Source organism: Coenobita brevimanus, chromosome 46, assembly GCF_032717465.1.
Source record: "Coenobita brevimanus isolate Jiangsu-jjx chromosome 46, ASM3271746v2, whole genome shotgun sequence".
Classification (NCBI taxonomy): domain Eukaryota; kingdom Metazoa; phylum Arthropoda; class Malacostraca; order Decapoda; family Coenobitidae; genus Coenobita; species Coenobita brevimanus.
In genome coordinates, this window is record NC_136999.1 from 896,711 (window position 1) to 912,797 (window position 16,087).

At 44.1% G+C, this 16,087-nt stretch overlaps 1 protein-coding gene across 1 annotated transcript; it reads left to right on the forward strand.

Moving 5' to 3' along the window:
• The first annotated feature begins 6,509 nt into the window (after positions 1–6,509).
• On the forward strand, positions 6,510–11,696 carry LOC145398787 (uncharacterized). The gene is made up of 4 exons (XM_080271596.1): positions 6,510–6,624; positions 7,563–8,622; positions 9,877–10,359; positions 11,302–11,696. Exons 1-4 carry the CDS (start codon positions 6,510–6,512, stop codon positions 11,636–11,638), a joined length of 1,995 nt encoding a protein of 664 aa, XP_080127722.1. The 3' UTR covers positions 11,639–11,696.
• The last annotated feature ends 4,391 nt before the right edge of the window (positions 11,697–16,087 follow it).

The window sequence follows — 16,087 nt, forward strand, 5'->3', positions numbered from 1 at the left end:
TGGAAAATTCTTTGGTTAAGTGTTGGATTCGAATCTTGGTCTATCAGCACACAATCTCCTCTGACCTGGGACTAATAATAAGAATAACTGACATGATGCTAGTAGTAGTAGTAGTAGTAGTAGTTGTAGTAGCAGTAGTAGCAGCAATAATAATAAGCCATCCATCCATCCATCATCCAATTTTATGTTTCCCCATGAGAAGTGGAGGTGCCCGGGGTTAGGCAAGTTGGTCCTGACAGTTAAGTTGACAGTGACCAGCCTCACTCATCCCTGAGTGGCATTACGTGAGCAATAAACCCTAACAATCCCTTGGATATAAACCTACACAGGTTCAATCCGATTGGAGCGCCTTAATTACCTACTAAACCACCAGGCACCATAATTTGGTTATATGGTTACCACTCAGCGTAGTATATGGTTTCCTGGTGTACAGGAAACCATTTGGCCTGTCACTCAGTGTAAAGTCACCCAAAGGCAGAAAGAAGAAGAAAGAACGAAGGAAAGAAAGACAGAGGAGGGAGTTTAAAGTTACCTACCGTAGGCAGAAGGTAACGGAAAGAATGAAGAAAAGAAAGACAGAAGAGGAAGGAAGGACGAGAAGGAAAGGCAGACACCCAAAGCAGCATTACATCGAGTGAGTGGATGGTGAGCGCCCCCACCTACCACCACCAATAATAATAATAATAATAATAATAATAATAATAATATATAATAATAATAACAACAAATAATAGTAATAATAATAATAATAATAATAAAAATAATAATAATAGTAATAATAATAATAATATACCTAACCCCATGAGTCTCTCTAATTTCTTGACCTTTACGTGCCTTCCTCCCTCCCTCTCCTCTCCCTTTCTCCCTCTTCTCGCCGTCTGCCTGCCTACGCTCTCCTCACTGCCTCCTTCACCCCGTCCCTTCCTTTCTGCCTCTTCTCATCCTGTCTCCTTCCTCTCTCCCTGCCTCCTTACCTTTCAGTCGTTTCTGCGTATATATCCTACCTCTTCTTCCCATGTCTTCGTTCCTGCTTACTTCCCTCCCCTCCCTGCCTCGCTCTTCTACCTTGCTGCCTTACCTTCTACTCTACCTACCTCCCTTTCCCTTCCCTACCTCCTCTTTCCTCGTCTTCTACTCAGTTTCTCCCCTACGCCCTCTGCAGTCCCTTGTTATGCCTGCCTCTCATTCTTCTCTGCCTACCGTGCCTCCCTGCATGCCTACCTTACCTCACCTCTTGCTTCCCTTTCTTTCTCCTCCTCCCTACCCTCTACCTCCGTCCCCACCCCCGTCTCCTTCTTACCTCTCCTCTCTGCCTTCTTCTCCACCTCCACGTCTTCCTCCACCTCCCCTCATTATGTTCCCCTCGATCTTACGCTCTTCCTTACGTTCATGCTTACCCTTGCCTCCCTTCACTACCTCCCCCCCCCTCTCTCCGACCTGCGTTCCTACCTCCCCCTTGCGTTTCTCTCATTATCCCTTTTGCGTGTTTCTCTTCCCTCTCCCCTCTCCCTCCCCTCCCCTCTTCCCCTGCGTGCATGCCCTGTGCTGAGCGGATTAGCCCCTCTCCTTCTCTCTCTCTCTCTCTCCCTTCTCCTTTATTCTTCCTCTTCCCCTCTTCCTCCACTCTGTCCCTCCCTTTCTTACCTCTTACCAATACCCTTTTTTTCACCCTCCCCTTTACTTCTCATCTCTGTCTCGCTATTTCCCCCTACCACTCTCCCTCTTTTCTGTCATTTTGCTTTCTTTCTCTCCTTCCCTCCCCTTTTTCATTTTTGCCATCTCTCTCTCTCTCTCTCTCTCTCTCTCTGTGTGCTGAGCTGGCTAGAATAGGATCGACCTGAAGAGGGGAGGGAGGGAGGACCGAACGAGCGAGCTAGAGAGAGAGAGAGAGAGAGAGAGAGAGAGAGAAAGTGTGTGTGTTTGAGGACTTACCACTAACTCTTTGATGTCCCCTCCTTCTCTCTCTCTCTCCGAATATCCTTCCCTCCTTTCTCCTTTCCTACTTATATCTCTCCTTCCTTCCTTCCTCCTTCCCCATTGCTCCTTCTTCCCTCCCTCCCCCATTGTTCCTCCCTCCCTCCCTTCCCCATTGTTCCTTCCTCCCTCCCTCTCCCATTGTTCCTTCCTCCCTCCCTCTCCCATTGTTCCTTCCTCCCTCCCTCCCCCATTGCTCCTTCCTCCCCCATTGTTCCTTCCTTCCTCCCTCCCCCATTGTTTCTCCCTCCCTCCCTCCCTCTCCAATGTTCCTTCCTCCCTCCCTCCCGCATTGTTCCTTCCTCCCTCCCTCCCCCATTGCTCCTTCCTCCCTCCCTCCCCCATTGTTCCTCCCCCCCTCCCTCCCCCATCGTTCCTTCCTCTCTCGTTGTCTTCCTCCCTCCCACCATTCCTCACCCCTTCCCCCCTCGTCTGGCTCTGCAATGCCTTTGGTGACGTCATGTGGTGAAAGTGGAGAAAGAGAGAGAGAGAGAGAGAGAGAGAGAGAGAGAGAGAGAGAGAGAGAGAGAGAGAGAGAGAGAGAGAGAGAGAGAGAGAGAGAGAGAGAGAGAGAGAGAGAGAGAGAGAGAGAGAGAGAGAGAGAGAGAGAGAGAGAGAGAGAGAGAGAGAAAGAGAGAGAGAGAGAGAGAGAGAGAGAGAGAGATGAGTCATGGAAGAGGTGACATTTAGACGCACAAAACACACTACAGGAAAACAATGCAATGCAATCTCTCTCTCACTTTCTCTACGTGAGAGGACCTGGAGGTGAAAGTCAAGTCATCTTCGCCCCTTTCACTCCTCCTCCCTCCCTTTCTCCTCCTCCTCCTATTCTCTCACCTTTCTCTCTTCCTCTTATCATCATCATCATCATCCTTATCCTTCCTCATTTTCTCCTCCACTGCTCACCGTCCTCCTTCCCTCTCCTCCTCCTCCACATCATCATCATCATCATCATCATCCTTCTGCAACTTGTATTTCTTCGTGTCTTCTTATTCTCATCCTTCTTCTTCATCTTTATTTTGCTTCGTGTTTCCTTCCGTTTATTTATTACCATTTGTTTCTTCTGCATCACCACCACCACCACCATCTTCACCATAATTTTCATTTCTCGTTTTTTTTTCTTTTTATCTTTCTTCATTTTTCTATCATCATCATCATCATCATCTCACGCTAATAACTGTTTTTCCACATCCATTATCGTACAATCTCTCTCTCTCTCTCTCTCTCTCTCTCTCTCTCTCGTTGTGTGTGTGTGGGGGGGGGAGGTCCTTGAAAGAAACCAGACAGCTAGATAATTTAGTGATAAAGAATGACAGCAACGGAGGTGAAAGCGGAGTAACAGGAGACAGACAGACAGGCAGGCAGACGGACAGATGAATGGATGAACAGACAGCTAGAGAGAGAGTAATGGTGTTGATGTCGAAGAAATGGTAGGCGTGATACATATATAAATCATAGCAGACAGACAGACATACCGGTATAACTATAGATGTAGCTTTGATAAATCGACAGACATTGACAGATTAAATAGCACTAAATCTCATAAAAGCTCAGTCTCTCTCTCTCTCCCTCTCCCTCCCTCTCTCTCTCTCTCTCAGTGGTTAGCAGGCCCGTACTAACTGGCTGAAACGGGTGTGAAGGAAATCCCCTGGCACGCTACGTTTTTATGAATGAACACAGGTAGTAAACATACCCACGTGCTTCATTTACGCCCTCTTGTTTACATATTGACCTGAGTGTAGTACTTTCATTTTAACTTGGCCCAGAGTCTCGTTCTTTTGCTTTCACCGATGTATTGGCAGAAAAGTGCACTACGGTTTGACGTCTTTTCCTTAGTACATCGTGACTAGCATCATATTGCAGTGTTAATCCATTATACCAAATCAGTTTTCAAGATAAGATGGTGGCAATTTTAGGCCCATTTAAACTGAAAAGAATATATTTACTCTTAATATACGGTACTACTACACAGATTCCAAACTCAGCACTCTAGATGGAGAGTTGGCAGTTTTAGGCCATGTCAAACGAAAAGAGTATTGTAACTGACACATATATTTAAATAATCATATTCTATTGATCCTATGTAGTTCATGGTTGTTCTTGTTACCCCCCAAAATTTTTATCATTCTTAGGAGACCTCGTTTCTAGCCAAAGGAGTAGATGAGGCTACATCAAGGTCCATCCCCACCAGTTAAAAAATTATCTTCAAAGCTGAATATAATCGATGGTAGACGGAAGAAAAAATGCTATAGTAATTAATGATTTAACGCATTAGTATAACGAACATCATGATCAACGTAGTCCTCATCGTCATAATCATCATCATCGTAGTAGTAGTACCGTAATAACAATAAAAATAATAATAATATTAATAATAAAAATAAAGCCCATCACCATCACCATAACCACCATCAGCATCACCGGTATGGTTCTCTTTCTCCTCTTCCTCATCATCATCGCTATTATTCCCATCATCATCATCACCACCACTGCCATATCACCACAACCATCTCCATTTTCACACTCCTTATCATCACCACCTTTATCATCATCATCACTACCTATGTACCACTAATTACCTCAGTCTCTCACCTGTCCTGACTGAATGGGGAGGATGGGGGGGGGGTTATCAGCTGGAAGGGGAGATGACAACTCAAGGATGGAGGGGTGAATGCTGGGAGAGAGAGAAAGATGGGGGAGAGGGGGCTACCTAAACGCAGGTTATATTCTCAGCCACTACAGAGATACCAATACTGAAGACCTAATGGGTGAAATGTAAGGGAAGTCATGATGTTCATAAGGTCATATGTTAACGATGACTAAGACAACATTGATGCCTAAAGAACACCGAAACTGCTCTTCAACACACACACACACACACACACACACACACACACACACACACACACACACACACACACACACACACACACACACACACACACACACACACACACACACACACACACACACACACACACACACACACACACACACTTGCGGACTTCTATCCTCTGGTTCCCTCTTCCTTGCATAAACACACACACACACACACACACACACACACACACACACACACACACACACACACACACACGCACAGAACCTTGACTATAAATGAAAACAGCTATTCTATCGTTTATGAGAAAACTATCAATGCGTAACAGTATAGCAATATTTCCTTTAATACTCTTCCTATAATGTTTGTTTTCTTCTGACAAAGATTGCTATCCCCTTTCAGCTCAGTTGATGGCCATGTGTCGTCAGATTGGAAGGCCGATTTGACTAGTGACCAAGGAGGCTTACTCCTACCTCAGAACTTAGTGGAAATGAGTTATTTGAAAGGAGCATGTGGAGTTACATGGAGAGACAGGCTGACAAAAGAGGAATTGGAAAAGCGCTTTGGTGTGGATGTGGATGTGATAGAAAGCGTTAGGAGAAATACACTGAGGTGGTCTGGCCATGTGAAGAGGATGGAGAGTGAGAGACTAACGAGGAGTATGCCAGTGAGGTGGAGGGGAGGAGAGGAAGGGGAAGGCCGAGGATGAGATGGAGGGAGGGAGTGGAGAGATATATGAGAGAAGGGGGAGGGGGTGAGCTGGGAGCAAGGCAGTGAAGTGGCATTGGACAAGGCGACATGGAGGTGATTTGTTTGTGGTCACCCGTGCGGGATTGAAGTGTCTGGCAATAGATACATAGGTAGATAAACAGAAATAAGACTCATCGATTTTCCTGCAAGTTCCGTCAGATGAAAGCAGACGGAGTATTGGAACCATGGAGACTCATTCGTGGCCTGCCTCACAGCTAGGCTAAGGCTCATCGACCTTCTGCAATCAGGACTTAGTATTCAAGTAGCAAGTGCGGCCGAAGTGCGTCAGAGGAAATCAAACCCATGACAATAGCCAAGGAGACTCACTGCCACCCCATAGTTCCGTCAGATGAAAGCAGACAATTGAGAGCTGATTCCAAACAACTGACTTAATGACCTGCAGTAGTGAATGTGTTTATGCAAACAAATATCAGTAGGTGTGTGTGTGTGTGTGTGTGTGTGTGTGTGTGTGTGTGTGTGTGTGTGTGTGTGTATATATGTGTGTGTGTGTGTGTGTGTGTGTGTGTGTGTGTGTGTGTGTGTGTGTGTGTGTGTGTGTTTTCATATATTTTATGACTCAAGATAACTGTCATTAGCTTGGGAAAACCGTACAGTAGTGAAGATGTTGGTGTAGGCTGTATCTAACCCCTCTAGTTAGAGAGGAAGGTCTCTCGTATGCTGAATAAAATCGTCTGGAGATAGCAAGAAGGAAAGGGGTTAAAATTAACTCTCTCTCTCTCTCTTCAACTTGACTGAATGTCGTGCCATGGTCAGACTGGATTTGACTAGTAACCAAGGGGGCTCATTTCTGCCTATAACTAAGACTGAATTCCATCCAGCCATGATTGAGTATTCAAGTCGTGCGAGTAGGCTAAGCCAGTTCCGTCAAATGAAAACCAATCATCTACACCCTGTTCAGAGTATTCCCTTTTCTCCCACAGGCATAATGGTGATTGGGGTAAGGAGGAAGCACTGGGTCCTGGCCTCCCTCTCCCTCACAGCCTTCCTCCTCCTCCTCGTCTACTCCACCAGCCCTCTCCACTCTCACACTCCACCACCAGGTAACGCTCAAGATTTCCTAACACCTCCTCCTTAGCGATTTATCTTTCACATAACGTATCAGTACTTATCATATTCTCTATAACTAAGTGCACCTGAAGATATCGTAATTCCTCTCCCTTTGCTATTTATCCTGCACATAACGTCTCAGTATACTCGTACCCGTACTCTTCCATACAACTGGAGCAAAGTATGTCGACAATACGACAAAATAAATAACACAGGAGAATGTTAAGGTGTAATATATATATATATATATATATATATATATATATATATATATATATATATATATATATGAAGACTAAAGGCTGAAAAATTCTCAGCGTCGCAAGTGCATCATTTAACAGCTGTAACGTATCCCACAAGCTCCCCTCTTTCTCCCCTACACACACTCAGTGTATCCATAGCCAAAAGCTTTGATTCCGGAGTGTCCACGAACAAGTCGCCTCCATGTTACACTGTCCTCTGCCATCAGGCTGCCTTCTTTCCAACTCAGCCAGTGATTCACATACCCCCAAACTCCATCCCTCCATCTCGTCCTTGGTCCCTCCCTCTCCCCCTCCACTCTCTCACTTACACACTTCCCACCAATCATTCATCCTGTGTTCTCCACATGGCTAAACCATCTCAGGGTACTTTTAACACTTTCTAGCACATTCTCATCAACAAGGAATAATTGATATTCCAATATTTTCACCATAAAAAAGTGAAAACTCGCCTTTGCCTTGGCAATATCAGGTTTCTGTGATGGTAGTTCCCTGCAGTGACTATTTTCTCAAATATTTGGCATTCTGTGACCTACAGTGTTCTCTCTCTCTCTCTCTCTCTCTCAACGATAACTTACCCACGGCTAACAAGTTTCTCATAATAATTTCCATCTCAACAGCATCTTATGCCCCCCCCCCCCGACAACGCTAATAGATTTTTAAACTTTCAGTTGCTGGGGAAATCGGCTTCCTACGCCGCCGGATTGCCAATGACAACAGCATCGGAGCAACGGGATTCGAATCTGCGCCCCTCGACCCCCATAACCTTGCCCCCACGCCCCGCTCCATACCCCCAGGCCCCAGCGGGATTCACCTGACGGAGAAGCAGAAGCAGGAGTTGGCTAAACAGGGTGTACTCCTACTAGATGAGACAGAGAACCAGCCTGGGGACACAAACAATGCTGATCAACAACACCAACAAACACAGGAACAACAACAGCCACAAGTACAAACACCACTACAAACACAACAGCTTCAACAACAAACCCAACAGCAGCAGATTCAACAACCACCACAACAACAGCAAAAGCAGCTGCAACTTTCCAATCAGCAAACGCATCAGCCTGTACAACGCAAGACACAGTCCAAACAACCGCAAGTGGAGCGAGTCGTACAAGAGCCACAGAAAGACGCAAAGACGAATCCGCAAGGTGGGTCGGAACTTGAGGTTGAGATTCCGGAAGTGAGTGGGGTGGATGGTGGATCAAAAAGCTCAAAGACAAAGCCTGCAGGTGGGTCACAGCTTGAGGCAGAGGTTCCAGAGGTCGGCGGAGTGGGTACCGCTCCGAAAACCTCCAAGACGAAGCCTCGAGGTGGATCGGAAATTGAGGTTGAAGTCCCTGAGACTGGTGGGCATATGAGTCCACACGCCCAGTGGCTGCGGGAACTTGAGCAGCAACACAAGGACTTCGTACGCCATCGATTGCACGACCCTAAGTACCGTGGTCGTCACAAGGGCCAGCATGCGGTGGTTAGTGGAGGGCAGGCTGGCGGGTTCCCAGTGTGGCGAACGGGGCGCGTGTCGTACGAGGGGCTGCGGAAGCAAATGCTGGAAATGGTGCAGCGTACTGTGCAACACGAATTCGCTGGCATAGAGCAGGACATGGCCTTCACGCCGGGGCAGGTGGTGCCGGAGGGCCAGGGACGGAAGGTGTTGATCTTGTCCACCTGGCGCAGTGGCTCCACCTACCTGGGCGACCTGCTTAAAGCCTACCCCGGCACCTACTACAGGTATACTTACCCTGAATCGGGGTGACGTTTAATATTTATTCATTAATTCGTTCATTTATTTGCTGCTTTCACTTTTTTTTTTTTTCAACTTAAGAAAGGCTCAGTGGTAGTGCACCTGACTCGAGACCGGAGTCGAGTTCGCGCCGCGCCCGGGTAAGCTGCCTTGCCGGGAGAGGTAGCGCTCTCCTGTCACCTAGCTGGTTCTTGCAACCGTGGCTCAGTGGGTCAGAGCGCTCTGACCGAAGGGTCGGAGGTTCGAGTCCACCGAAGGGTCATTGGTAGACATCAGGAAGGGCTTCCGGTCATGACGCGCTACACGCTGCAAAACCAAAGTCCTTTATCCACGGGCAACGCCTTAGCCCTCACCGAAAAAAGGGGACATGACGTAAAATTCAACAATAATAATAATAAAATAATACCTTCACTTCAGAAAGTTTGCACTGAACTTGATACAATCGTCAGACGAGGACAGTTATAAAATGAAAGACATCCTTGGATGTAGTAGGTTAACCGTGCCTAAGTGTAGATCTCAATCTTCACAGTCCAGCTATAACAAGGTGTTAACTCTAGAATATGATGCCCTGTACTCTTTTTCATTTAAACCTGGCCTAAAAATTCTCTCCATCTTCAGTGCTTAGTTGTAACAAGAATATGATGCTAGTCACGAAGTGCAATGAAAACGATATAGGACCGCAGCATTATTCTGCCACTGAGCTACATGAAATAAGCTGCAGAACGACGAGAACATGATCTACAAGAGCCAAGATAATATGAAAGAACTATAGTAAGCTAGTTATCGTTTTGGTTCATTTAACAGAAAGCCTGGCCTTAAACAATCTATAAAAACATACTGATATAACCTTTCACTGTTTTCTAACGTTCTTCACTCTGGGTCGCTTTCTGATTTTTTTTTTTCCAAGTTTAAGCATACAAGGGGAGAGGTATGTTTAAATGTCTTAATATCGATTTTTACGATTTTTCCTAGTCCCAGTTTCCAGTTTTCATAAAACTAATCCTTACTTAATCAGACTACGCCCTTTTCGCCCTAGCGTGGCCTAAAATTGCCAGCTCTCCATCTTCATTTGCTGAATTTTAACAGGTTAGCACTAGAATATGATAGTCATGAAGAAGTGCGATGAGAGGGATGTAGAATTACAGTATTTTTTTTTTTTTTGGGGCCAATGAGCAACATAAGGTAAAAATGAAGGAAAATCTGGGCCAAGTTGGAGTAAAACATGTATAATATCTGTACAGCTTCGAGCCGCTTCACTTCATTCTCAAGAACCACCACTTAGAGGAGGGGCCGCTGACGGAGACGGCCCAGCAGGTGCTACACAAACTCCTGAGCTGCGACTATAAGGGTTTGGAGGACTACCTGACCTACGCCCGCAACAGCACCTTCCTGCTGAGCCACAACACGCGGGTGTGGAACATCTGCACCAAAAACAAGGCCCTGTGCTTCGATAAGGAGTTTCTGAGCCGAGCGTGTCAACTAATGCCGGTGAAGGTTGCCAAGACGGTACGGATGGGGCTGTCCCCCGTGGTGCCGCTGCTACAGGACTCCGAGCTGGACCTGCGTGTGCTGCACCTCATCAGGGACCCGCGTGGCTGCCTACATTCGCGCCTCAAGCTGGCCTGGTGCCACTCCGACGTCTGTCGAAACCCAGCCACCGTATGTCAGAACCTCCTCACTGACCTCACACTCTCTGACTGGGTCAAAGAAAACTTCCCTAACAGGTAACAACTATGTATGTATATGTGTGTGTGTGTGTGTGTGTGTGTGTGTGTGTGTGTTCCCCTCTTTACCATCATATCTGCTAAAAGGCCGAGAAATAGTTACGAGTACCAGTAAGTTTAACGTTGCTGACATTACATGATTTAATGTGTTTGCCATTTTTTATAAATTAAAACCCATTGCCCAGATTATTCCTTATATACTAATTGGTTCACTTCTTTATCTTCTTGGAGGGCAGAGATTAATGCCAAACTATGCTCCCCAACTCAAGAAAACCATTCCTCACACAATTAATGAACTGCAAGCTAAAATTTGTACTGTTCTCGTCACAAAATTAATGACCATCAGTGTAAAATTTGTGGTGGTATCTTCTGGCAGGCAAATTCGGCAGGTGTGGTACTAAGACTAATGCTTTAAAACGAGGGGGTACAATTGCAGACAAGCATATAGCTCCACTTTTATTCAGTTATGAAACTCTTAAACAATATTCTGAAGTTTGTTGGGCTCCTAATATCACATCAATGGGTCTGTTACCGCTCACCATCTCTAATTATTGTAATGATATTTATGGAAATGTATGTCCGTGTTTGTACCTTACACAATATAAACAATTATATTAAACACCAAATTTATCTTCACCCTCTATGTTCCTGTCCACAGGTACAGCCATGGGCAAAAATTTGCTGACAGATTGTAGCGAGCATTTTCTTTCCATATAACTGCACCTGTGCATATAAAAGAGGGTATCCTTCTTTCTCATACCCTTTTATTGTGCTTTATATTGCTTGTTCGTGAAACACCTTTCACCATGACAGCTGGCAGAAAAATGTCCGAACTTTTGCCCATGGCTGGTGCGATACGAAGATATTGGTCTCAACCCACAGGAGGCACAGCAGGAGACCTATAAAGTCCTTCAGGTGAAATAACGAATGTCCCTTCCCTAGGTATCTGATGGTGCGGTACGAGGATCTAGGTCTTAACCCGGAGGAGGCAGCGCGGGAGATCTACAATTTCCTTCAGCTGTCTTTCAACAAGCACGTCACGCACTTCGTCAAGGAGCACACCAAGTCCAGCCACAGATCCAAGAAGAACAAGGATGTGTACGGCACCTACAGGGACTCAAAGGCCACCATCTTCGCCTGGCGGGGGGCGCTGGACTACGAGACCGTTCGCGAAATTCAAACTGCGTGCACCGAGCCCATGCAGAGACTCAATCTACGTTTATTTGAGAGTGAGGAGGAGTACTTGAACATGACCATCCCCGTGCTACTCGATGTCTGATAAAACGCCACTGAATAGTTACTTTTTTATTATTCTTTATTTACCGTTCAGTACAAGGAAGAGCCAGGAGGAGTAGCTACGGTACTTGGACATGACCATCCCCGTGCTCCTGGATGTCTGAGATAACAACCATGTGTAGCGAGTTATTATTTTTTAGTTTAGAATATTTACAAGCTTGCCTGTACATTCTTAACTTTAGCCTGGCCTAAAACTGCCATACCTCCATCTTTACTGTATCTGTTACGAGATCAACCCAGGAATATGGTGCTAGTAAAAGTGATCAGCATCCCTTGGGTAAATTACCTGTACTGTGTTTGCTATAGCCAGGCCAAAAATTGCCATCTCTCCATGTGAACTGTTTCTGGAGATTAACACTAGAATATAGTGCTAGTCATGAAGAAGTGTAATGGAAAGGATGCAAAACTGCCATTTTTCCATCTGAACAGTATGAGGTTAATTATAGAACATGGTACTATACTTTTTTTTTTTTTTTTTTTTTTTAATCGAGCCGAAGATGCACTTGACAGATTGGTGATGATTAGCTGAATGCAACATGTCCGAATAACATTGTTGTATTTGGGTTTCAGTTCACATCACCGGTAATTATTTGAAATACAGCGATGTTATTCGGACATGCTGCATTCAGCCAGTCATCACCAATCTGTCAAGAGCATCATCGCCTCGATAAGAAAAAAAAAAAAAAAAAAAAAAAAAAAAATGAGTATTGTTACGAAGATGAGCTATAAGGTAATAGGGACGCAACATTATAATTTTCTGCAGTTGAACTATGTGAAATACGCGGCTAATGGACGAAGAGATGGGCGAAGTTAAAATGAAAGCGCTATAGTGTTTATTTTTATACGAACATTGCTGACGTGGGGTATGACAGAAAACGGGGAGGAATGAAGTCAAGTCGAGGGAAAACTGCCTCAAAAGACATTCCAATTTCTCCCTCTTTTTATCAGTTCCTAGAACTACTAACAACTATACTTTAAACTACCACAGCTAAAGGGTGGTCCATAAACTGCACCTCCCCAACCTGTGTTGCTGGTGTGAAACGGAGACATTCTGCCTGCATCAATAGTACAGTCTGTTTGTTTTCATCTGGCTAAGAATACAGTAACTACACACCCACTTTCAGTCCTGTTGATGGCTGTGTTATCAGATTGGAGGGTTGACCGGACTAGTAACCAAGGAGACTCATTGCAACCTGATATCTAAAGATAATCGAATTCCATGCAACCACGACTTCGCATTCGAGTTGAAGTGGCCCAGTTCTCTCAGGCGAAAACAAGCCAACTAGGCTATATAATCAGCCATGCAACCAGTGACTGTAAGAACCAGACACTAATGGTCATGGGAAGAAGAAAATAATGCAGGGTAGTCACAGGTAACACTGACCGAACCGTCCCCTCAATAGAGGAGGGGATGCGTAAAACAGGGTGGTCCATATACAACGCTTCGCCTCCACTCAGCACGGCAATATTATCGTGTGCTGCGGGGACAGCTGTGTTAGCAGAATCAGCCCTGCATCATTTATTAATTTTCTGCTCCAAATGCCACGACCACGCCCACACAAGCTAACTACACCGTCCCCGCAACGCGCAAGACAGGCACGTGTTTTGTGTGGAGCGCTTTCACGGTTCACCCTGTACAGTATGTGGACCATCCTATGGCTTCAAAACTGTTTAAAAAGTAATGATGTTTGTAATAACCTATACGACGATGGCAAGTCTTGGAAAGGCGAGTGCTGGCTCAAAACTATTTTTAAAACTGTGATGAATGTGTAGGGTAAGACTGAACGATACTTTATTATTAGGGTAGAGATTGTGATATTTGTGTAAGATGACTAAATAATCTTATAAACTGGCAGCTACAAACGGTTCATAGACCTTGTCGGGTTCATGATGACAGAACTAATTACCTTAACACTAACAAGAACTAACTCCAACAAACGACACTAATACACCAAACGTTCTGGTACAATGACCCAAACACTGGCAAGAACAAACACAACAGCATATATACACCGAACAGCAAGGACAATTACACACACACACACACAGGAAAAGGTAGGACACATATGCCACATCCGGTGGAGTTCAATTTGGTAGGAATAGTTTGTTGTTGTCATAGTTAAGTCACACTCAGCTGAGCCTAAATTAGTAGATATAATTGGTTGTAATTTAGGAGAATACCGGTAGTTTATTATGGTCGATTAAGTCGCATCCAGCTGAGTCCAGACTGGTAAGAATATATATACATTTTTTTTTTTTTTGTTATAGTCGATTTTAATCAGCTACAAAGCCAGGGGGGATCCCGTGAGCACTCTGCAAGTCGACGGCCCTGGGATACTACTGTCTCCGTAGCGGTATGGAATATTTCTCTTGTAAGACTGTGTATTTCTTCTTTCGGAAGTTTGAAGGAGTTATAGTTATGATGCTTAGTTTTGTTTAATGTCTTAAGTAATTGTTTTTTTTTTTTTTAATCCTTGAGAAATTTTCTTGTGATCTGTTGGATTCTTGTACGTTACACACACACACACACACACACACACACACACACACACACACACACACACACACACACACACAATAGGCCTACCTATGCATACATATACCATATACACTAATTTAGGGTACACTGATACAAACATATACTGTACATAAACACACATTAACCGTGCCATACATACATCCACAGATACATACACTTCTTATTCCGTGAATAAGATGCCGTATATGAACCATGAACTCATAAAATTGATATATATGTTTTCTTATACAGGATGTCCCAGAAAATGTATGAGAAACTAGGGAGTTTGGGCAAATTTTGAAAAATAAATGCTTTAGCCACATGGTATGTGGATTTAAGTCTCAAACGTTACAGAGTTTATTGATGAGTGAAAATGGCTCCTCTCATAATGCCCTCATCAGTAAGTGTCGCTCCATAACGGCTGGGAACTGGACCCAGTGTGATAAGAGGGAGGAGGGGGAAGTTGGGAGACAGGCAGCGAAATGGCAGGGGACAGGACCACAGATGCGATTGGTCTGTGGCCACTCCTTGCAGGATTAGGCTAAGGCGTCTGGATATATATATTATTATATATATAATTTCCCCCACAAAAAATTACTTGGTTAATACCCGTACCTAAAATTCTGGGACACCCTATATAACTGATAAGAGTTGTTATACACATTTCATGAATGAACTTATATAACTGAAATGGATTAACTTAACTGTGAATGATATACATAACCGATTATTGTTAGTTATAAACATTTTATGAATGAATTTATATAACTAATGGGCTTGGTAAACACACGTATATTTTATTAATTTATATAACTGATGAATTGGTTCAGATAAACGCGCATGAACTATGAATCAGTTCATATAACTGATAAATGGATGCATGAATACCGATAAATGGGTTAAGTTATACGCAAACATGAAGCTATTAATTATGAATTAATTGATATAACTAATGAATGGTTTCAGTAATTTGTTACATGTATGAATTTGTATAACAAAAAAGTTTGTTACAGATAAACACTTGTATATTATGCATGCATTTGTCTAACATGAATGAATGTGTATAACAGAGGGGTACAGTTATCTATACGTACGGTGTACAATACTTCCCTTCCACTCTGAATTCAGGAGCTTGACATTCCTCTCCTTACTCACAACTATTAACACTGACAGATCATGGAAAGGAAAATCTGTGAGTGACCGAGTTCCGTCATATGAAAACATTATAGTAAGCTTCCAAAATCATAGTAAGCTTCTTAACCCTCACCACATTATAGTAAGCTTCCCAACCCTCAACCACGAAGACTATTATAGATAAATATCCAGTATTAAGGCGTGAGTGGGCCAGTTCCGTCAGATGAAAACAAACCATTCCAAATAAATGCCCAGGAAGTGTCTAGGGATAACGAGTTCTACGGTGGAAAAAAAAAAAAAAAGACTCGTTGCTCTTTTTCAATATAGGCTTTTGATAAGGTTTAGTGAAAAAGCTGCTGTGAGAGAGAGAGAGAGATTTAACCAGAGCCCTTATGTGAATAATTTTATGCTATGTAGTTAATGATATTTAACTGAACTTCTGTGATCATTTAGACATTTTAATACCACAGTGTGAGATTTGGTATTTTGTTTAATTTTCCTGTAAATACTAAGATGACCTGGCCATATGGAGAAGAGAATGAGGGACTGAAGAGGAAAGTGAACGTGAGTGAGGATGAGGGGAAAGAGGAAGGAGAAACCGCATACTGTATAAGATGGGGGGATGGGATGGAGAGGTATGAGGCATGTGAGTTGGAGAAAGGGCAGCCTGATGGCGGTGGACAAGGTGATATGGAGGCGGTTCGTTTGTGGACATCCCTTACGAAATTAAGGCGTCTATGGATAGATACACCGATAGATGGAAACAGACAGATGGACTGA